Source organism: Exophiala dermatitidis (assembly GCF_000230625.1).
Source record: "Exophiala dermatitidis NIH/UT8656 unplaced genomic scaffold supercont1.4, whole genome shotgun sequence".
Lineage (NCBI taxonomy): Eukaryota > Fungi > Ascomycota > Eurotiomycetes > Chaetothyriales > Herpotrichiellaceae > Exophiala > Exophiala dermatitidis.
This window is the reverse complement of record NW_008751649.1, coordinates 2,441,637-2,462,980: the sequence shown is the minus strand read 5'-3', so window position 1 is coordinate 2,462,980 and position 21,344 is coordinate 2,441,637. Positions and strand designations below refer to the sequence as shown.

At 52.9% G+C, this 21,344-nt stretch overlaps 5 protein-coding genes across 5 annotated transcripts; 2 read left to right on the top strand and 3 right to left on the bottom strand.

Annotated features, from left to right (window-relative positions):
- Window positions 1–170: 170 nt before the first annotated feature.
- On the top strand, window positions 171–2,050 carry HMPREF1120_05208 (phosphatidylserine synthase; the record flags this gene model as incomplete). Its single annotated transcript, XM_009159373.1, has 3 exons — window positions 171–434; window positions 501–850; window positions 913–2,050. The coding sequence occupies 3 exons, from the start codon at window positions 171–173 to the stop codon at window positions 2,048–2,050; spliced, it is 1,752 nt and encodes a 583-aa protein (XP_009157621.1).
- Window positions 2,051–3,027: 977 nt separating this feature from the next.
- HMPREF1120_05207 (uncharacterized protein) lies at window positions 3,028–4,637 on the bottom strand. The gene has a single exon (XM_009159372.1). The coding sequence runs from the start codon at window positions 4,492–4,494 to the stop codon at window positions 4,024–4,026; it is 471 nt and encodes a 156-aa protein (XP_009157620.1). The 5' UTR covers window positions 4,495–4,637; the 3' UTR covers window positions 3,028–4,023.
- Window positions 4,638–7,378: 2,741 nt separating this feature from the next.
- Window positions 7,379–11,338, top strand: HMPREF1120_05206 (protein-serine/threonine kinase). Its single transcript, XM_009159371.1, has one exon. It carries the CDS (start codon window positions 8,873–8,875, stop codon window positions 10,754–10,756), a length of 1,884 nt encoding a protein of 627 aa, XP_009157619.1. The 5' UTR covers window positions 7,379–8,872; the 3' UTR covers window positions 10,757–11,338.
- A 488-nt stretch (window positions 11,339–11,826) lies between these two features.
- HMPREF1120_05205 (uncharacterized protein) lies at window positions 11,827–18,206 on the bottom strand. Its single transcript, XM_009159370.1, has 7 exons — window positions 17,684–18,206; window positions 17,394–17,584; window positions 17,138–17,317; window positions 16,110–17,082; window positions 15,307–16,053; window positions 14,498–15,193; window positions 11,827–14,439 (listed from the first exon to the last, which is right to left on the bottom strand). Exons 1-7 carry the CDS (start codon window positions 17,934–17,936, stop codon window positions 12,182–12,184), a joined length of 5,298 nt encoding a protein of 1,765 aa, XP_009157618.1. The 5' UTR covers window positions 17,937–18,206; the 3' UTR covers window positions 11,827–12,181.
- Window positions 18,207–19,023: 817 nt separating this feature from the next.
- Window positions 19,024–21,241, bottom strand: HMPREF1120_05204 (uncharacterized protein; the record flags this gene model as incomplete). Its single annotated transcript, XM_009159369.1, has 7 exons — window positions 19,024–19,913; window positions 19,973–20,188; window positions 20,238–20,276; window positions 20,366–20,450; window positions 20,498–20,829; window positions 20,875–21,049; window positions 21,104–21,241. The coding sequence occupies 7 exons, from the start codon at window positions 21,239–21,241 to the stop codon at window positions 19,024–19,026; spliced, it is 1,875 nt and encodes a 624-aa protein (XP_009157617.1).
- Between the last annotated feature and the right edge of the window lie 103 nt (window positions 21,242–21,344).

The following is a 21,344-nucleotide window of genomic DNA, read 5'->3' as shown; positions in this document are numbered from 1 at the left end:
CGTCTCGGTTAAAGCAGCGCGACATTGTATTTCCATCACCCAACTCGGCCATTCCCAGTGGGCATTTTATTGTATTGTGTACGTCCATAACCTAGATGGCACTCATGATCAGCGGTATGGGGCTGAGAGAGTCGCTTGTTAGGTAGGGCCACTGGGAGCCTGGCGTTGATATGTTTGCCAGGAGTGTGGGATTGCGGGTTCTTCGAAACTGCGCTCGAAGTTCCAGAATTCTGCCTCCGCCAGTGACTCGAACAGCAGCACCCAGACGATTCTCTTCGTCCACAGCCGCCGCTGCCCATAATGGACCGGCTCCTACGGCGCATCCCCTGGCAGGAATCACCTCACAACTCGACCATATCGCGCCCCGGTTCGAGATTGATCCAGACAACATTGAAATCCTTGATTCTCCCACCGCGTTCTACGAGACCTTGAAGGTACCTGAACTCTGATCCATACGGGCCTGTTTGAAAAGGGAGTGACCTGACTAAGGCACTATATAGGCTAAAATTAAGGGAGCGAGGCGAAGGATATACCTTTCGACGCTGTATATCGGGAAGAGCGAACATGAATTTATCGACGCTCTAAGAGAAGCATTAGAGGACAACCCCGACCTCGAGCTTTCCATCTTGACGGACGCCTTGAGAGGCACTCGGGAGGACCCTGAGCCATCATGCGCGACTCTGCTCGCGCCGCTGATCTCGCAATTCGGCGATCGCGTCAGGATTTCCATGTTTCATACACCTAATCTAAACGGATGGAAAAAGAAATATATGCCCAAACGCATCAACGAGGGCTGGGGCTTGCAGCACATGAAGCTATACGGCTTTGATGACGAGATCATGCTGTCTGGGTATGTTGCAGATTCCTTGGGTCGACTCGGTTCGATTGTGCGAGTATCTAACACATATTTAGCGCCAACTTGTCGAACGATTACTTTACCAATCGGCAAGATAGGTACCACATTTTTGCATCCAAAGAACTCACAGACTTCTACGCAGCCGTGCACGAAGCGGTATGCGATCTGTCATATTCTCTTGTCCCGTCCGATCAACGTCCGGGGGCCTTCGAGCTGGTTAGTCCACATGAGCACGGCTTTCCAGATCCACTGTGGCACACAAAGCGGTTCAAAGCGTACGCGAAGGAGACTTTGGAGCCCTTGATTCATAAGAAGGCCCGTCAGAAGATGTTTCCAGTGCCCTTCACGAAGGAGAAGACCTTTGTGTACCCACTGGCTCAGTTTGATATTCTTCTGGGCGAGCCCAGGAACATCGCGTTTTTAGACTACGAGTTCGCCACATACACTTCCACCGAGAAACCTGCCCTCACTCGCCTACTGGCGAATTTAGCCGAGGACCAACGCCTACACCAATCCAACTGGACGTTCACCGCAGGATATTTTAACATCGATCCGGATATCTGTAACCTGTTGATCGCTGCGGCCCCAGACTCGAAGAATCCGGCGATGACGTCGAACTTGACTGGAGGCCCGGGCACAAGCGACTTTGAAAAGGCCTGCACAGTCATCACAGCGTCCCCTTGGGCCAACGGCTTTTATGGCAGCAAAGGCGTCAGTGGAATGTTGCCCGCAGCATACACGCTACTGTCGCGCCGGTTTCTGCGCACTGTCGCCAAAGCGGGCAAAGAAGACGTGATCCAGCTGAAGGAATGGCGTAAAGGGACCGTCGGCGAGCCGGGCGGCATGACGTACCACGCCAAAGGACTTTGGGTAACACTTCCACCACAGCCTCAGCCTGGCCTGGCGAGTGGCGGCAGCGAGCTTACCTCGCTCGTGGATGAACCAGGCCCTAGCATCACTGTCGTGGGCAGCAGCAACTATACTAAGCGGAGTTACAGCCTGGATCTGGAGATCGGGGCTATGATCGTCACCGGTGACGAGGGTCTCAAGGCGCGGCTGAAGAAGGAGACTGACAACCTCCAGGCCAACGCGGCGGTCGTGACTCAGGATGATCTGGCCAGAGTCGAGCGTCGTGTTGGATTGAAGGTCCGTCTGGCGCTGTGGCTTGTTGAGGCTCTTGGTGGTGCTCTTTGATTGTGGTTGCCCACTGCAGAATTGTTGAACAAGCAATTTTTTCCAACCCGTAATAAGAAACGCGGCGAATATACCCAGCGACTGGGCCCCGGCGAGTGTATTGACACGGTATCGGTCCAGGGAACTGGAGCTCGGAAAGCGGGCTATCATGCCACTTGTCTCAGCATGTCATGGTGCGGCGTACCTCCACGCAGTGAACCGAAGACGTGTCGTCCCCCATCTGACGACTTTCGAACTCACTCTCTATCATCATCATGCCCTGCAGTTGAGACTTTGGGGAAAGGTGGTGCCTAGATCATAGCCAGCACCATATCTCGCCGTTCTTTTCCTCTGCCCCCAACTTTCAGGGAAGCTTGCTGGGACATCGTTCAGGTCGTGGTTTCAGAGTTCAGGGCGATATGTGCAGGTCGATCCCTGACGAGTCGACATTCCCGGTCTGGAGTGGGTTTTTTGTAGGGTGGGGATGTCGAGATGCATATTGCCCTTGCTTGACCAGGCAGCCAAGCGCGCTCTTAATTTGAGATCCTTTCCGGAATTGCGTTTCTTGCCTACTCCTGGGAACCTGAAAAGGAAAGAGACTGAAATGTCCAGTGCTGGGTCCCTAAAAGGGAGGAGAAAGGAAAGATATCTGAGACCACAAGAAAAATAAAGCTACAACTAGAACGTTGCATATATTTGTACAAGAGGTCTTAGAGCACGGAGCACTCACGATGCCCGCATCTGATACATTTTCCCAGTACGCTCGAATGGGAACGTACGCCCAAAAGTGCTGGATCTGGTATCGTAGACTGTACTGTACGTGTCACGCCCAAGCGACGGCAGGTAAGAAATAAAGACAGTTGGAAGTGTTAGTAATAGTTTGTTCCGCAGGCAATAATTGCACCAGTCAGTAGTTCAAACCAAGCAGATAGGAATCCGCACAAGATCGAGCCGATCAAAGACAAGAGAGGTTGACACGTTTGACCAGTTGATGGTGCGTCAAGAGCAAAAAGAGGCGGCCATCGCGTGGAAAACGAATGGAATCCGCTGGAGGAGAAAAGGACGCTGGCGACTCGTGATATGGATTAGGAAGGGACAGAGGACGGAGGATTTGGAGGACGGGAAACAAGACTGGAGGGAACCTGAAAGGAGCTGCCTATATATGTATAGAGAGAGAGAAGAAGAAGAAGTAGGTACTCTTCGTCCATGTCAGCGATGGCAATGCATTGAGTGTACTTAGTACTAGTAGAGCAGAAGGACAGAGCAGCATGTATGGTACGCCCTCCTGGTCGTGATTGAATTGTACGAGAAGCAGAGCGACCATCTTACCATATCAGATATAACGCGATGTAAGATCCCACACTGGCTGAAAGGAGGATGGATATAGATAATATCCGGGCTGATGTATGGGCATGTTGGCCAGACAAGCGGCGGAATTGGCATCAGGAGATTCTGAGCACGGCATGGCATGCCCGCCATCGACACCTCCTCGTTGACGCCTCGTGAGAGAGTCGAGGTGAGCGCGCAGCGAGAAAGGAGGACTGGGAACTGAGGGTATCCGACTGTGACGCAGTGATTGGAACAAAACCCCAACGCTGTCGCAGGACTCGTATGAGGCTCGATGCGCAGAAATCGAAAAGTGCAAAGACAGTCTGAAGAGGCAAGATGAACAGCCATTCCAATCAGACTTGGACATTTCCCGCGATGGCTCTGGAACCTAATACCTTTTGGCTGCGTTATAATTGAAAAGATGTTTCTGACCAACTTGACGGTCGAACTATCGCAGTCCAAGAAACGCCGAATCCTTGTACAGCTTCGAATGAGTTGTCGCTTAGAACAAAACGCACCAGGCCATCATGGGCACGTTGGCGACTCCGAGCGAGCGAGGTCGCGAGGCGAAGACAAATACTCCGCAAGCGAAAAAATTGTTGGGGAATAGATTTTTATTTTCTTTCACTCGCCGGCTCGAGTCCCTTCGAGGCCCGACGTGTCCGTCAGAATGAACAAGATTGGAAGGAAATTTCGCCGTTTGAAATGTCGGTATATACACCGCCAATCTGGGGATGGGCAAGGAAAATTTCCTTCGAGATGATGGAGGGTGGGAATGGGCTGTGGATGGTGTCGTTTGAGATCCGGGATCTGTAGGTCAGGTTACTAGTAGCATTTAGGAGTAGTCGGGTGAGCAGCAGCAGCAGCAGCAGTAGTGGTGCTGGCATCGGCCAGGAACTCGATGATGGTGCAACATCGGCAAGACTGTCATCTCGGCGCTGGATCTCTCCAGCATTCAAACAGATCTCGGTGAGAGGAGAAACACGGACAACCAAAAATTCAATCCGCGTATCTAGATGGAGGGCTTCCAATGCGACTCGTAGCCCCGCGGTAGGCGCTGTTGATGGCTCGTTCAGGGTTAAACAAAGGGCAGAACAATGGTCAGGTAGCGCCTGTAGGTAAGGTTCTGCAGGCATGAAGCTGGGGAGTATCCAAAAAGTCCTGAAGTCGACGCAAGACTCGAGTGGATGTTGGTGGGGAGCATACTGGGACCAAGCGATGCAACGGCCCGTTTTGGCGCCCGAACCACCAGTGCTTCAAGCTGGGGCTATAATCTGCACCATTACTACAACTGCAAGTTGTAGTGATAGAGTGGTATCACTTCCAGGCTGGATCCTTACCAGTAAGCCTACCGTCAGGGAAGAGAAGCTGCTTCCCAACGAAAGGGCAGAATCCTGAGCTGTGGCTGGCCCGTATAGTATAAGCGGCGGTCAATGAAGAAATGGCTTGGGGAGTTCCACTCTGGAGTTCATAGTCCATGAGCCTCAGCCGGACCCCCCATTCAGGTGCAGTACAACTATAAGAAACACCGCAGCAGGGACAAGACGATGGCGCTTATGTACAGTTGTAGAGCAAGCGTTTGGGACTAACAAGTCCGTACAATGTATGAACTCAGAGGCTGCATTCGACCGCTTCTTGACCGGATAGATGGCGCCGGTCCCTCAGTAATATGCACACCCGAGATTGGGATTGCAGTGTGTCCATTGTTATTGACCGACACTGGGGTGAAGGGGCCAGGGTCAGTGACCGCCTCGACGTGATAAACATGCCATCTGTAGGAAGCGAATTTTGAATGTTTCGCTCATTTCCGTATGCGGCGAGAGGACCATGCATTTTGTTTGGCTTGGAATGCCTGCTAGAAAGGACGACGGGTCAAGTAATGTACAATGTTACGCTGTATACACCGTAGGTACCTAGGTAAGTACAACCCCGAAGCATGGGGGCCTACAGCTGAAACCACAGCCGCTCATCTCGAATGGCATTCAAAACCGCCAGTGTCTGTGCCTCTGCATCTCGAAATTATCCGAGATGATCTGTTCGACTGTCGACAGACAACTGCCAATCAGTTGGTCCTCTTTCACGTGGCTGTCCCGACAGAGCCCGGCTTATCACGGCGAGCGAACATAAACTGCAGTTGGCGTGCAGTGGTCTCCTAGTCGCCGGCATACAAACAAGGCCGCAATGTGCCCCATCAGCTCCCAGTGTTAATGTCGCTTGGACGATGACTGCTGATCACGACAAACATGTCATGGCTTGATTGACAGGACACCGGCTGCCTCGACTCCTTCAAGTTGAAGACTGCCACGCGTTCTGTTGGTCACCGAGAGTTGTTCTATTGGCAGAGAGGGCAAGCCAAGTACTATTGAAGACTACCTACAGTGTGTGAGAGGGTGTGTAGATGTAGAAACTGATGGAATCTGATAGAAATCAAGACTCCATGGGCTCCAGGATTGAGGGAATCTCCGGAAAATCTGTCCCGTCGTCTCTCACCCTGCATCGAGAGCCCCTGATACGTGAGACAGTGACGGGTCACATGACCAGCACAGACTCTCCCGTTGCTGTTGCTCAGGCTCGAACAGCACGTTTCAGCCTGACAAGATTGTGAGTAAACAGATCTCATATTGTCCAACTACTCGGTTGAGCTCTCGGTCCTGATTATTACCTCGAATCTGCCACAACTGTAGCCATCGAGCTTACGGGAACCTCCGCCGGCACTGTGGTGAATGACTGATTGTAAGCCAAGTTTTGCGGGGTATACCAAACCAACTATCAGGTAGCGCAGTGTCCCAACGACTCAGGAGTAGGGGAGCAATAAGGCCGTCAAACGTCCAATCATACTGGTTCCATCGAACAATGATATTGTTGTACATTGTAGAGTCAGTCCTAGGGAACAAGGAGCTCAGGAGACCTCCTTGAAGCCGAAAGTGCCGTTGCTGACTGTTGGACAACCCCGTCGCAAAGGAATGGACCTACTGGAGGAATGGCATGCCTGATACGGCAGCTTGCCAACGCCTGATGGCCGAAGCATTCCAGTTGCTCTTTGTCCTTACGGAGTGTGAGATTCTCGAGAGTAGCCATCCTGGTAGCCTTCTGGCTGCTGATTGTTCTTTTGTCGGGTGCGTAATAGCGCTCCAGGGGATCACCTCTTTGTGGTTCCTCTATATGACTCCCATCCTTATCTACCGTTCAAAAAGCCCGGGTTTGCGGATCAATCTGATTCGGCGTTACTCAGAGAGCTCGTGATGGTTGTGGCGTGACTATTGGCTCGAGGACACGGAGAGGACAAAGCGCAATGCCCAAAGCGGAAGGATGACTGTGATTATTGAGGTAGACGGGCGACTTCATCTTGGCGGCCATTGTTGTCAACAGCAGTGTATGGATGTCGATAAACCTTGGCTGTTTGATCCGCAACTCATCTGAATCCGGCCTCCTGGGCCTTGGCCTGTCCTCATCCTCATCCTCTGAGGCGTTGTATGATGAAGAAGATGAGGCCCTCGAGGCCGTGTCTGAGCCTTGTTTGTTACACGATAACGCCATCTGGCCAGGGGTTGCGCGGCAGTGAAGTAGCCATGCGTAGAATCCAGCACGCACGATAGCGGGCAACTGGCAGATCTGGTCACGGGGCAAGCTGGAAATTGGGCGAGTGCAGCGGGAGCAGGATGTTCTAGCCCCAGGACGGCATAGAGCAGGCAGAATAATGCCCGACTAGGCTGCATCCTACTTGGTATAGCCGCAGGCACCAGAAACCGTTCTGCCCCGCTGTGTTCCATGCTACTGGCTATGGGGCCTGCCGGCCAACTCGAAAGCCATTAGTCTTCCAACGCTCCTGCGCGATTTATTGGCCGCCAGCTGCTACACCACCTTCTACCGCTTGACGCTCGACGCTCGGTCCTCGGGTTTAGGGCTTTGTTTAGGCACTGCAGCGGAGCAGCAGCCACCGTAGCTGCTGGCGACTACCTTACCTACCCACCGCCCAATGTTCAGCCCTTCGCTTCTCTCGGGTCCAGGTTGTCTCCCAGGCCTAGGCACGTCCCCCAGACTTACTGGCTCAATGACTAGCAGCCCACTTCTGCCAGGGACCTATTGCGCTGCTGGTGCTAAGCTGCTAATGGCACCCACGGGACCCATCGTAGCGACAACCGTCTGAGCCTGAGCTGCAGTGCGTTATTACGGTGGCAGATACCGACACCGCCTCCTCCGCTGCTGGCATCTTCTGTCGACTCACCACACCCGGGCCACCCCATCTCTCTTCCCTTATGTTTACCACTCTCTTCCTCTTGCTACCAGCTGCCCCCCGTTCTCTCACCGACATCCTCGATCTCTCTGCAATGTGATAAAGATAAGGTCTCGACAAGTCTTCACTTCTTCACCATCTCAACCCACACCTGGCCGTGTCTCTCCTTCACACTCTCCGTCTCGACGACCGCTCTTTCCCAGCATTCCTCAGCTGTCACCGGGCGACACCTCAGCTCACCCCGCTGCTCTCTCCCCACCTCTCGAACGCATATACAACCATTCGACGCAGGCAAGAAAGATCACAGTTGTACCTATAATTCTCCTATACCTTTGAGCTGTGTTTGGACTGTCGGTGTTCCAAGACATTTCGGACATCTGGTTTCCCTCTTCGAGTCCCGCTGTTCCTCTGTCGAGTCTTGGCCTGATTACCGAACCTTTGTTGTGGTGGTGTCATTATTGGACCAACCAACACCTTCCAAGCTCCAACTACCATAGTCAACCGACAACAAAGGAGAAGGTCCGCAGTGGTCCATCACAAAGGAGACTGGGCGGTTCTATCATAACAAGTCAACTGATCTGATCCGATCTCTTTCTTGTCGATTTCCGGCGGCAGCCTTGGTGGCAACTCCTGTGGCTGCCTGCTGATAGACAGCTTCGTCCTCTCTGACACACCTACACACTCCTCACATCAGCTCCACCTACTCGACGAGTCTCCTTACTTCAGACAATATCTCTTCAACAACTACTATCCTCAACCCTCTCTTTCTCGCTATCCTATACCCCTGCCAGGAACCAGTCCAGTCCCATTTATGATCATGACACAATAACTCGACGCTCTTTACGCCCCCTATCGCTTGTTCGACTGCACAACGGGCCTTCAGGCTCTGCGTCATCGATCAGCTTTCCTTTGTTTTACGTTTAACGACCTATACCTCTCTATGAACCTCTGGCACCACACGACGACTAGGAGTTTCGCGGTTTTTGTTCCCACTTTGGGTTCTCGCACATGATACGGGTGGTTGAAGATTTGACGTTATACGGTGGATATATGCTTGGTGTCTCGGTTTCTGCTTTCAAAGTTGTCTTCCCGCTCTGAGCACGCCCGCTCACCCACGCTCGACGCTATCCTCTCTCCTGTCTATACGCTTGTACAGAATTCCTCGTCACGACATCTCTCGTCTCTATCGGGGGAAACAGGGGCTTGCCACTGCAACTTGGAGGAGGGACTGTCCACTGCCCTAGACCTTTTGTCTGTTGGGAACCCTCGGAACCGTCAACATGCCGACCGTGGAGTGTATGAAGGATGGTTTCCGCAAGGGCGAGCTACTCGACGGCCGCTTCAAAACAATTGCTCCTCTAAACCATGGCTCGTTTGGAATGGTTTTCTTGGCCGAGGACACTCGAACCGGAGAGGAGGTGGCCATTAAATGCTTGACCAAGCCGTCTGTTGCGGGCAATTCGGCCCATAGCTCCACTGCTGACGAAGGTGGCGAAGAGCTTGCTTGTCACGCCATCCTCAAGCACCATGATCACCTTGTCAATCTCGTCCACCACTTTGAGACAGAGTCTCATACCTATCTGGTCCTTGAATACTGCTCTCAAGGTGATCTCTACGAGGCCATCCGTCTCGGTCGTGGACCCCTCCAGACCGAGCATGTTCGGCGATTCATGTTACAGCTGATTAGCGCCGTCCACCACATGCATTCCAATGGCCTCTTCCACCGTGACATCAAACCAGAGAACATCTTCCTGACCCATGATGGCTCTGTAAAGCTTGGTGATTTCGGATTGGCTACTCGCAGTCTGTGGTCCTATGAGTCTTGCGTCGGGAGTGATCGGTACATGGCCCCAGAACAGTACGACCCTGCTGGCAACGGCTACTCGCCGGCAAAGGCTGACATCTGGTCTATCGGAATTTGCTTGCTCAATGTCTTGTTCGCCAAAAACCCCTTTGTTACCCCCACGGAATCGGACGTCCTCTTCGCGGACTACCGTCGAGACCGTCAGTCCTTGTTCGACATCTTCCCCAACATGTCGCAAGACACGTTCGAGATTTTGTCAATTGCCATGGCCTTGGACCCCGCCAAACGTGACCTGGGGGCGCTGAAGCAAGCTATCCTTCGAGCTGTCTCTTTCACCACAGACGACGAGTCACTAGACGATTTCTGTACTGATGAACGTGACGTGGTGAGGGCCAGCGCCAACCGTGAGCCTCTTCGGACCCCCTCCATCCAAAGTCCTCATATGGATGGCGAGTCGTTCCCCTGGGCTAAGGCTCTGCACTCGAGCCCGCAACGAAAGCAGCAGCAACTGGCGTCGATTCCCGACATGTATGACGAGGATTTGTTTGATTCCGACAAGAGCCTGAAGCTCGGTGAGTCCTGGTACTCTGGCCACTACAACACTCCTTCGCTATCTTCGGTCCTCGACTCGGCATACGGCTCCTATAAGTCCATGGCCATCAAGCGTCCAAGTGTCCGCAACCCACCTCAAGCGGATCCCATGCCGATTCCTCACTCTCTGCCCTCCCGTGCGTCCCGCCCCATTCCAACCATGTCTTCGGTATTTGGCAAGAAGAATGACGTCGTGGCCAAGAGCTGGAGCGACATGTTCGAGGAGGATGAGGAAGAATCGGAGCGTGAGGCAGCTATGGAGCAGCGTCGAAACCGCGATTTCCGCACGTGGAGTCAAGACAGCAGCAAGCCTCTCCCGGTTCCTCCTGGTGTTCTTACCGAGTCCAAGAGTAGATCGTCCAGCAATGCTCGTCGCAGCCGTACACCGAAGCCAGTGGTGTCTGTCAAGCCTGGTCAGTGTTCAAACGAGAACGACCCCTTCGGCTGGCGCGTTCGGACTCCCCGCCAATCATCTTCAAAACACGCGGCAGTAGACAAGTGGGCTGCTCTAGGCAACCGGCGACGCAACCCCCAAACGGAGGTGGAGCACCCACCATTCAGTGCCAAAAAACGTGCCTTCACCACGGGGTCGCGAAAGAGGCCGAACATGAATGGCATGGAACAGCATACGCCTCTACGGCGGGATAGTCGAAACAGAGCTCGTCCTGCGTATCTGAACCAGGATTGGCGTCAAGCCCGGGTGATTGACTCATCGGCCGATGAGGACGATCATGAGTGGGTTGGAGGTTGGCACAACTTCCATTTGTGATTCTTGAGCATTATGTCCTTCCTGTTTGGCTTTTTGGGGCTTCCTTGTGTGAACCGGGCGACTTTGATTGAAAGGAGGATTTATTTAACTGGTCATGCGCACATACTCGAATCACCCTCGCTTTTGTCCTGGAATCAGACCTTGACACTGATGGCTTTTGCGAAACAACATGGGATTGTTTCTTTGACGAGGTGTCATGGAGTGTACCAACAGTCTGGACAGTATCTGGACAATGGCTTTGGGCTTCATGGGGCGTTTGCGGATGCGGTTGATTTCCCCGGTATTACAGCACTTTGCAAACAGCATGATTCGACCCCCCCAAAAAACAGTATTGTTATAAGATTAAGACCGGTTCACCCAAAAGGGGACTTTGGAGAAGCAAAAATGGAATGACAAGTTGGTTTGCTTGAGAATCGCATCAATTCTCCGGCTGGGGCTTTTATATTGTGGCGGGTTGATTGTGGTGGATGCGAAGGAGAAGAGTTGCTTGTCAGCCAAAAGAGTAGCTAGATTGATACTTTCTTTGCCTGCCAGTGCGGCAACTTTCAGAGAACGGAGAATTATAACCCATTCATCAAGACGTTTTGCTCTTCTTCCTGACCCTAGCATAATGTTTTTGACAGCTCCACGCAGTAGACTGTGTTCTTGCATTATCAGTAGGTGACCGATGCCATAGCGTACCATACTAAGTTAATAAATATCCGAATATTCGAGGGCAGTGTTGCGAGGTGCCCCCTTCACGAGCATGCCCGTCTCCACAAAAGCGCCCGGGCAGCTCAATACCTGGACAGGGCTAAGGTATAGTTGGTACTGTATCTACAGGTCTGTATTTAAAGAGGTTGCACCACACAGATGCTGGAGTCAATGTTTTTGATATTGTTTTGGCCGGGAGAGAAGGGAAAAGAGTGGAACGCGTAGGTCGGGGATGAATATTGCTGCAACGCCTAACCCGGGTGCTCAACTCGGAAAGACAAGAACATCTACCTATTTACACACTTAGTTTTGTGGGCAGGCAGGCAGGCAGGCAGGCAGGTGTGGGGCAGAGAGAGAGAGAGAGAGAGAGAGAGAGAGAGAGAGAGCAAGCCTTTTTTCCATTGATTATCCCGAGTTCGAATTGGCCGGGATGGAGGCATTGTAAGTTCCAATCCCAATCCCGCCGTGAGTAAGTACCTAGGCAGTCAGACTAATCGACTAGAGTGGGGAGAAGCTGTACATAAGTAGCCAGTGACCACTATCAACCTAGGTAGGTACCTAGGTAGGTAGGTACCAAGACTAGGTAGGTACCTTGACTACCTCGTGAGACCCGTACACTGCCAGTGCCTAGGTAGTCGAGGTCCAACAAACCATACCATAGATGGACACACACTCCTAGGTATTTGAACCCAGTGGTGGTGGTGTCTCTCCGTGTCTTTGTCTGTTAACAATTCAGTCGGAATCACTCAGGACGACAGCATCGTCCGCACTCCCTCCTGGCCCAGCACTGCTTGTCGTGGCTCGACTGAAGCCCTGCGCGGGATTCGTAAGTGGTGTAGTAGAGTCGGTAGTGCTGCCGGCATCACCATCACCATCTTCGTCTTCTTCATCTTCTTCATCCTCGTACAGTTCGCCGTCTCCCTCTCCGCTGGTACTGGCATTGCTGTAACCCTGATGAGCATAGATGCGTTGATGCTGATGCTGATGTTGAAGATGGTGATGATGACCGCCACCGTTGTCGGTATCCTCGTCCTCCTCTAGCAGCTCGTCGTCCTCGTCATCTTCTTCCTCGACTTCCTGCTCATCGTACTCGTACTCGTACTCCTCTTCATATTCGATTTCCGCTTCTTCGACATCTTCTTCTGCTTCAGATGCTTCTTCTTCGACTTCTTCCCTGGCGGTATGTTTGTCGTTGTTGCGACCGGGGTATGGATAGGACGAAGACTGCAGCGCTTGGTCACGGCCAGGACGGTATTGACCCTGGGTAGAGAGTCCATCTTCGTCTTCCTCTGAGCCCTGGTCTTCGTCTTCGTCTTCATCGTGTCCTTCCTGCAGAAGATCGTAGGGATTCTGCCGGCTTCGATCACTCTGCAGAGTTTCATTGCGTCGTCCATATCCTTGAGACGGATGACCTCCGGCATTGAGCGGCTCAGCACCGTCGTCGGCACCGCGAGGCCGCTTAGCTGCATGGCGCAAGCTCGCTTCGTCGACCTCGCTGGCGACAAACCCACCTCGATGATTTTGTCGTCTTTCCTCAGCCAGGCTGGGATCAATGATCTCGGTGTCGGCATCCACATCATCATGAGAGCGTTTCCTCCCATGTCTGTTTTGGGACATACCAGGAGTAGAAAGATCTCTGTACGATCGGAGAGATGGATCCTGGCCAGCTCTTTCTGCTCCCCTCTTGTACGTCATTGCACTTCTCTTCGACATGGCAACGGGGATGTAGCCCGAACTACTGGTAGTCCGGGGTTTCGGTCCCAAAGCGCTAGTGGCCAGCCCATGGGCTCCGGTCATGCGAATGCGTTGTTCGGTGCGGGACAGACTGACTCCGGGCTTCGTCTCCGAAGGTCGATACTCGTACCCGGTTTGGGCCCTGGAAAGTGCGCCACCCTTACCGACGCTGGTTGTGGCAGGAGGAATACTCAAAACACTGCTTTCAAATGCATGACGGCTGCTGCTATGGCTGCTCTTTCGGAACTCTTGTTCTTCTTGCTCCATTTCCCTTTCTAGCGTGACTGTCTGCTCCTTGAACCATTGAGCCTGTTCGGCCAGTGCCTCTCGAGCTTCACGGATTTGTTTGAGGAAGTCATCTTCGACTACGGGAGAGGGAGTAGCATGATTCACTTGTTGCTGTTGCTGTGCCGTTGGTGCGCGAGTCGGAGCAGCCGGCGATGCCACAGGAGGATTGAACGCAGAGGGAGATGCCGTTCCTGCAGAAGGAGAACCCTGCAATGACGACGATGACAGGCGGGTGGTACGTCTACTTGCCCGAGCAAGCGCGGCCTTTCTTTCTTCTTCTTCACGTCGCTTGCGCAGAGCCAATGTGGCTTCAGTGTCCGGTATGATGGGTGTTTCAGGGTCGATGCCCATAGCCTTGAGTTTGAAGTAGTCGGTGTGAGTAGTATCGACCTTCTGGCCAGACATGGACTCTCGCAAGTTTTGGTCCCCGCTGACTGACCGACCAAATGTCGACCTGGGCGAGAATATCGAAACATGTGGTGGAGGTTTGGACCGGGATGCTCGAAAGCTGACTCCAGGTGGCAGCGTGTGTCTGAGAGTTCTGTTGCTTGGCTCTGAGAAAGTGCCCAAGGTCCTTGATCTCTTGTGGCCCTTGTTAACAGGCGTTCCGCTTGCTGTTCCATTTCTTGGACTTGCCAGATTTGGCTGGGGTTGCTCTTGGCCTGAGAAGCTCTTTCGCTTCTGCCCAGCCACTTTACCGGGATTGTTGTCCGCTCGAACGCTGAATTTAGCCCTTCGCGTCTCGGCGGCTTGTTCCACTTCCTGCTGTAATCTCTTTGTTTCTTGAGTGGCCCGAAGAATTTCCTCCAACTCTTCTTCATTTCTCTTCTTCCTCTCTTCTTCCGCTCTTATTGTCTGCGCAAACAGTTGCCGTCGGTTCTTGGCTTTGCGATTCAAGCTATTCCTCCATGCCCGTGTCCGCCAGATGTAGCCGAATTTTCGGGCGAGAATCCGTGAACGTATCGAAGCTAGAGCGAGTGTTAACCAAAGCATATTCTTTACAAGAGTGATGACCGTAGTACTTACCAACGGCGGTGTCATGGACTTCCAACCGATGCTGATTTAGAGCCGTCCGAAGTAGGTCGGGGAGAGCGTACTCGATGTAGTGCTGCATCATTCCGTTTTTGCGAAGCAGTGCCACCTTGGCAAGGTTGGTTACCAGTTGGTCTCGATCCACCTCGCTGACGCTCGCCTCCGCCGGAAGCGGCGTCGGAGAATGCGGCGGAGTCGTGCTTACTTGAGGTGATGCGGTAGATGACGTTGGCTGAGTGAATGGTTTTGCTGCTGCCTTTGCAGTCTCGGCCGGGATGGTGTCGGGTTGAGCCTGCTCAGGAGCCTTGATCGAGGATGCTTGCACTGATGGGAACTTGAATGCGCCAGAAGAAGGCTTTTGTGCTTCCGACGTCGATGGAGGCTTATTAACGAAGAAAGGAGTAGTTGGAGTGGTGGCTGAAGGTGTTGTCGACTTAAAAGCGCTCGGCGCAGTTGAAGGGAGGACTGATGGTGTCGACTGCGTTGTCGTCGCCATGGCAGGAGGCTTTGAGTTGTCTTGTGAAACTTGAGGCTGGAACGAAAAGATCGGCGCAGGACTGGTACCGATCTTTGGTTGGTTGTCTAAGGTCTGGACTTTGGGCTCACTTATTGAAGGGGTCTGCATTGTCTGCGGTGTTAGATCGGTGAATTTGACCGGTGTTGTTGCTGCAGGGGTTTTTGTTTTGGGCTCTGTTTACAACAACTTTGATTAGCAAGACATCCATTAACCGATCTGAACAATCTAGGTGGTTGTCTTAGACACCGACAATGGTCACTGAGAGAGCCAAAAAATGAAACATTACCTTCAGCAGGCCCCGAAGGCGGAAATGTGGCACGGGGACCAAAGATCGGTGGAATTGCAGAAGACGTAGATGCGACAGCTGATGGGGCTGGTGCAGCAGTGGAAGACGCAGTAGCTGCGTGTCCAAAGTTGAAGCCGGTAAATGTCGGCGTCGTGACAGGATTGGAGCTCAGTGCGGGTGCCTGTGTTTGGGATGTCGATGGTGCAGCGAGATTTGGAGAATTCGAAGCCGGCTCCTTGGGTGTTTGACCAAACCCTCCAAAACTGAAGGACCCGGGCTGCGGTTGGCCAACAGCAGGTTTTCCGAACATTGACGCTGTTGACGCCGAACCAAACCCCGTCGAGAGTCCAGAGGAACCGAAGCCGGATGAACCGAAACTGGTCGGCTGGCCGAAACTCGAAGTCGACTTTTCAGCTGGTCGGCCAAAAACAGAGGAAGACGACCCTTGGCTTTCGCCAAACTTGGGAGTGAAGGTCGAGGCTTCAGGGTTGAGAGCAGGGCCTGAGGGCGATGGCTTCAACGTGGGAGGCGTGGGCTTTGTCTCAGGAACAAACATGCTCTGGTCATCTTCTCCCACGGCTTCGTCCAGTTCTAGTCCTGGGCTTTCTTCATCGTCTGGCTCTACCAAACCTTGGCGTATTGCCTCGGCCACAGGGACGCCGTTGATGACCGCGGTCAATGTCCGGTGATAGCGTTTCTTCTCGACGTAGGTGTGCGAGAAGGACTGCCGGTTCGGTATTGAGGATTCTACGCAGATATCAGAACTGGCTCTTGAACAACGCTGGGGATATGAGAGCACCCACGGTCGAGAGAATGGGCACTGTTGGACGTTACGTCGAGATACTCTTCGCCGTGTTCGTCTGTGCCAAAGTAGATGTCGAAGGCGGCGCAAAAGTCCTTGGTCTCTGCTTCGGTATCAAAACCCAGGAAGTTCGTCACTTCAGCAAGAGTCCAATCCCTCGATCTGGCTTGTTGTGCTGATGGTGCGCTCTTGCACGATCGCCACAAGGCATCCAGGGCCGCGAATCGAATGGGAGCAAAGTAAATTTCGGCAACACACGCCATCATGTACGGGACGGCTCTCGAGGACAAAACCTGCCAAAACGTGCCCACTTTGCTTTGAGCTATTGCGAAGGGCTCCGTGGGCCGCAGGGGTCCTTGGTCGAAGAGGCCGTTACCCGCGGCCATGTACAGCTTGAGGGCTGTCTGTACTCTCTTGTCGGCCAGCAAGGTCTTGGGCCAGGCTTGAATGCGATCCTCGAGATCGGGGTGCTGCGACTGAAGCTCGAAGATGATGCAATAGGCTCTGAATTCACCTTCATTGGGGAGATCAACCCGGTCTCTATTGTCATCATAGTAGTACAGCAGAGAGAGGAGAGTGTTGTTGAGCTGCTCCCGTTCTTGGTGTGCATCAAAATTTTCACCCTCTAGGAGATTGTCGGGGTTGGACAGTTGGTGCAATGAGAGAATGTGGAATCTTGCTATGCGTTCGTAGCAGTCGACGGCAATCTTGACATCCTCAGTATTGGTTACCTGTTGGATGGAAAAGTCGTTTCGGATCCCTCGTGTCCGGTCCCAAACAAACTTGTGAATGGTGGCCAGCCGTTCCTCTCCCCCGATCACCCGGTCAAGTAGATAGTCCAGGGTCTTCTGAAGGGTGGCAGGAGTCCTTATGTCGGAGGGGAGTTGTTCATCGTATCCGGCTGCCGAGCGACGAAATCGTTTGACCATGCGCTCCTCCGAAGGCATGTCTCGGCCGGTGGAATCATCGTGAACCTGCATCACCGTTGTCAGCCGTCGTCCAACCGCCCCATAAGATCAGACCGTCCACCTTTTCTGCCTTGTCCACCATGTTTTGGACGATGCGTTCCACTCTTTCGAACTCGGGACACATTTCAAGGCAGGTCCCCACGGGAGTAATGGCTTTGTCCAGACTCGTCTTTTTATCGGGGTCCGCAAGGAATCCATCGCGAATTGCGTTTGCCCTCTCCTTTTCTCGAAGTTGTTTGAGCTAGACGTGGATTTGTACGTTAGAGACCTGTAACTAATGTCGCGGTCAGCCAGACGTGGATTGATAGAGGACGCACCTCTTGGAACTTAGCGTGGGCGGTATTCATGAAATCGCGGTGATTTGAGGGCGCGGGAGAAGAAGGGCGAGACGATGGTGTCGAGGGCTGTGATTTGGCCGTATTGAACGTTTGCGAAAGGTGGCCACGTCCACGAATGGTGCGTCCTCGCGAGCTAGTACTGGTAGGCACTGTGGCGGCCGCACCGCGTCCTTTTCTCAGTTAGCAAAACTCCAAACGCAGAAGGCCTCGTGTTGCAGCAAGATTCAAAAATCGCCCAGGCCTGACGTGGAAGTAATGTAGAAGCCCACCTCTTCCCGAAGTCGTATTCGAGCCATGTTCGGCACCTCGTTTGATGGTTCCTGTGCGCAGTCGTTGAAGTAGTCCATCACCGCTACCAGTCGATGTCGGGCCGTTGTTCGCGCTGCCTCTTCCTCGTCCGCGACTTGGGGTTGGGGTTCCGCGAGCGGCGTTACCGCGACCACGACCGGTGGATGCTGAGATTGCTCTACCACCCCTCGCGGAGCTGCCACCGCGTTGCCCGCGGCTGGATGGCGCAGACATTTCCACTCGGCTGTTCGATCAACATCGGAAGACTGTCATGGTCTGGACTAGGTAGGAGTAGGTGGGCGGCAGAGGACACGAGATCCCGTGCGCGCTGTACTGTGTCGGATGGGCTTCAGGGAGGGGATGCTGTGAAAATCAACATTAATGGCGAACTGCGCGTCGAGTTCAGGCAGGCCGCAAATATTACCGGGTGGTGAAGATAGGCGACCGGAAGATTTACAATGTACTTTGGAATGCCTTCACTCACGCATCGCTGGACGAGTCTCGGTAACAACTTGAATGTTGAAGGACTAGGTAGTGGTGCTAGTACCACAGTAATTAGTGTGCCTAGCCTAGCGTATAACCTTAAAGCTTTAACTGCCTTAGCGCAGCTTGTGGAATCCGGATCTCAGCCTTACTGACTAATAATAGAAGGCTGCCGCCTAAGACGTTGTTGTATGCTTCGTGTCTTCTGCGACGCGGCTGACAATAATCTATTTTCTTAAGTGACTGAAGGAAACGTCCTCCCAGGCCAACCCAGGCTGGGGCGTCGCCCGATAATGGCGTCAGTATAGTTATTTATCTCTCTTCAAAATGACAACCGGGATGTGCAACAAGTGGTCATCTCCTACCAAAGTGCAACAATCAACTCAAAATGCTTTGACCGAGACAAAACCATCAAATATCCCGAGAAAAGGGTGACGCTTGCACCAACCAGACAGATTCAATCAGAGACAGAGAAAGGCGGAGCTGGTTTGACCAGAAAAGGTCGTCCACACAGCCTGCTGTTCTACCGCCCAACTTTTACCTGGAATTCTCCCTCATCCCCACCGAACCGTTCAACGACAGCGCCATCATTCGAGGGACAGACACCCGAAACGACGAAAACGACACCCAAGCCGAAGCATCGAAAGATTGATGCTCGACGCAAAAGGAGCTCAACAGATGACACAGGCGCTACTTCAACATGAGAAGGCCTGATGTAACTGAGCGACAGCCCAACCCACATCCCCTAAGCCCGGGTAAACTGTAGAGGTGTGGAAGATGACAATCGTTAGCCAAACCGGTTCGGCCTGTTGCTCCGGGGCTCTTTGATTGAGCAAGCCTACGGCCGATAGAAATGACCTGCCAACATGTCCATTCTGTTATCGGAGTGTGTCATCGCGCCTGACTGCTGCGCCTGGATCACTCGAAGAGGGAGAATTCGTTGATGACCGTCGGTGTGATCCCGATACTGCAGCGGGCTCATCAGAGGCTGGCCAGTGTGCATGCCACCACCCATATCGTGCTGAAAGTGACCGAAGAAAGTGTGGCCCATCTCGGGATTGGTGATCATCTGTGGAGTAATGCCAAAAATTTGCTCCAACTCTGATCCCCCATGTGGCACCAATCCCGACCAGGCCTGAGAAACGAAACCCTGTGGTCGATGCCCTTGAGGGGGTAGACAGGTCGTGACGTCTCTTTCGCCAGTATGACGGTCAAGCGCACCCTCAAACATGTTCGGTGAAATCTGCGGGGGTATCCCGACTATCGAGCCATGGCTGCAATGCGGATGTGTGACACCAATGGTCGGTTCCTGAAGCATGAGATCGTTCATTGCACCGACAGATTGGTAATCACCCTTTGAGACGTCCATGGCCATCTGGTTCTGCAGCTCGTGAGGATGCTGTTGCGAAATTGTAGTGGTGACACGGCCCAAATTCGCCATAGCTCGTGGTCTGCGGCCACCAATCCGACGGTTCTTTACACTTTCGCCGACCATCGCAGCTCGAAGCCTGCTGGTCGGCAAGCTGCCGTCAGCATTTAGGTGAGGGGAATTCTGGGCTGATGAGGCTGGTGTGAAGTCTGGTCCAACAGCCGACTCTTCATCGTGGGACCCGTCGCTGGAAGCACCTTGATGAGTAGCTTCGTGCATATGTGCGTCGTCTTCCGAGTCATGAGGCGTAAGCTTCAAGCCATCACTGTAATCATTGAGGAAAACTAGAGCATCACCGTCTAAGGAGCGTCAGTATTGCGTGGCTATAGGCACGCTGATATGGACCTGGTCGCCTCACCTATCTCGCCTGCTTCATACTGCTCCATCATCTGTCTTGCCCTGGTGATTTGCTCAAGAATCTCCCAACGGTCTTCTCTTAACTCATCGCGCTTCACTTCAAGACATTCCAGTAGGTCAGCTGCAGTGACGGTTTGCTGATGCTGGGGGTCCGGCGGATTGGTGATGATTGGTTGCGGGGTGCCTAAAATGAGGTGAACAAGCAGGCTCGTCCTGTCTACAGATCGTGAGGTCAGGTCGTAGTATAAATGATTCGGAATCCTCACCCTCACGACCAATGTGGTCAGGCTCGCGGTGGATGACATCTAAAAGGTTCGGAAGAGTCAGTCAGAGAGAGCAAAAGTAGCTCACCACGGCAAGGGCGGCTTCCGAAATGTATGGATTCTGGACGTACGTCTTGGCCAGTATGGTGGTTTTGTCCGATTGGAGTCTGCTGGTTCGCCACGGGGCATTCCACCGTTGTACGGATGCGTAGATTGCTGCATTCTTTAGTACTCTATCCTCAACGCAGTGAGGGTGAACACACCTTCTTCGGATGAATTTTCTTGATCCAGATCTTGGCTACTAGACGACATGCCACCTGTTGCAAGGTCAAGAATGCCTGCTCGAACCACTGCTCGAGTTTCTCCCGGTCGTCCACCCTGATTTGGGAGGCAGGAGTCTCACAAACCAGTCGAAGGCCGTGGCTGTTCTGCTGAATCTTCGGTCTGACCCAGTTTCGAGGGTTTATAGTCCTCGAACGATGTCGCTTTTGAGGTCTCTGAAAAGTGTACGAGATGGAGCCACTCGGCATATTGCTGCTCTCAGATGCCTGCTTGTGGATCTTCGAGGCTCGTCTGGTAGGCGCCACGGAGTTGCCTATGGCGGGTCAGAAACGATAGGGTGACGTTGGTCAGCACATGCCTGTTATCAATCGTCGATCACTCATATATTGCGCGAAGTTCCCATGAGCATCACCGAGAATTGTGTATTTATGCTGCTCCAAGTTTGGCGACGAGAGAATCTCAGGCTCCCCTTTTTCGCCAGCAACTAACCCGACAAAATCATCACAACCTTCGATCAGCTTTTTGATCTCGTTCTGTAAAAATCAAATTAGTCTGTATGTTGTGGAATGGGGCGCTTTCTGGCTTACAACAACATATCGCTGCTTTGCCTGTTTGGTCTCCTTGGCAGCGACCGGGAACATTGATCCATCTTCAGGTTTGACAGGGTAAGAGTCCAGAAGCACCTGAGGAGAGGGCACTGCCATCAATTCGGCTGTCATCTCCATCGGGACAGAGGGTTCTCACTCCTGGAAACCTGTGGAGTGGCCAATGCCCTGGATTCAAGATCTGACTGCTGATGTATTTTGGAGGATGTTGCCCTCGGTAGTG

What these genes read in the sequence shown, in the direction of transcription:
- HMPREF1120_05207 (XM_009159372.1), bottom strand. Translation starts at nt 4,494, where the DNA reads ATGCCTGCAGAACCTTACCTACAGGCGCTACCTGACCATTGTTCTGCC.
- HMPREF1120_05206 (XM_009159371.1), top strand. Translation starts at nt 8,873, where the DNA reads ATGCCGACCGTGGAGTGTATGAAGGATGGTTTCCGCAAGGGCGAGCTA.
- HMPREF1120_05205 (XM_009159370.1), bottom strand. Translation starts at nt 17,936, where the DNA reads ATGTCTGCGCCATCCAGCCGCGGGCAACGCGGTGGCAGCTCCGCGAGG. An exon ending in GAATACGACTTCGGGAAGAG is followed by an intron (nt 17,585 to 17,683) that starts GTGGGCTTCTAC and finishes AACTGAGAAAAG; the next exon opens with GACGCGGTGCGGCCGCCACA. An exon ending in GCCTTCGGGGCCTGCTGAAG is followed by an intron (nt 15,194 to 15,306) that starts GTAATGTTTCAT and finishes TGTTGTAAACAG; the next exon opens with AGCCCAAAACAAAAACCCCT.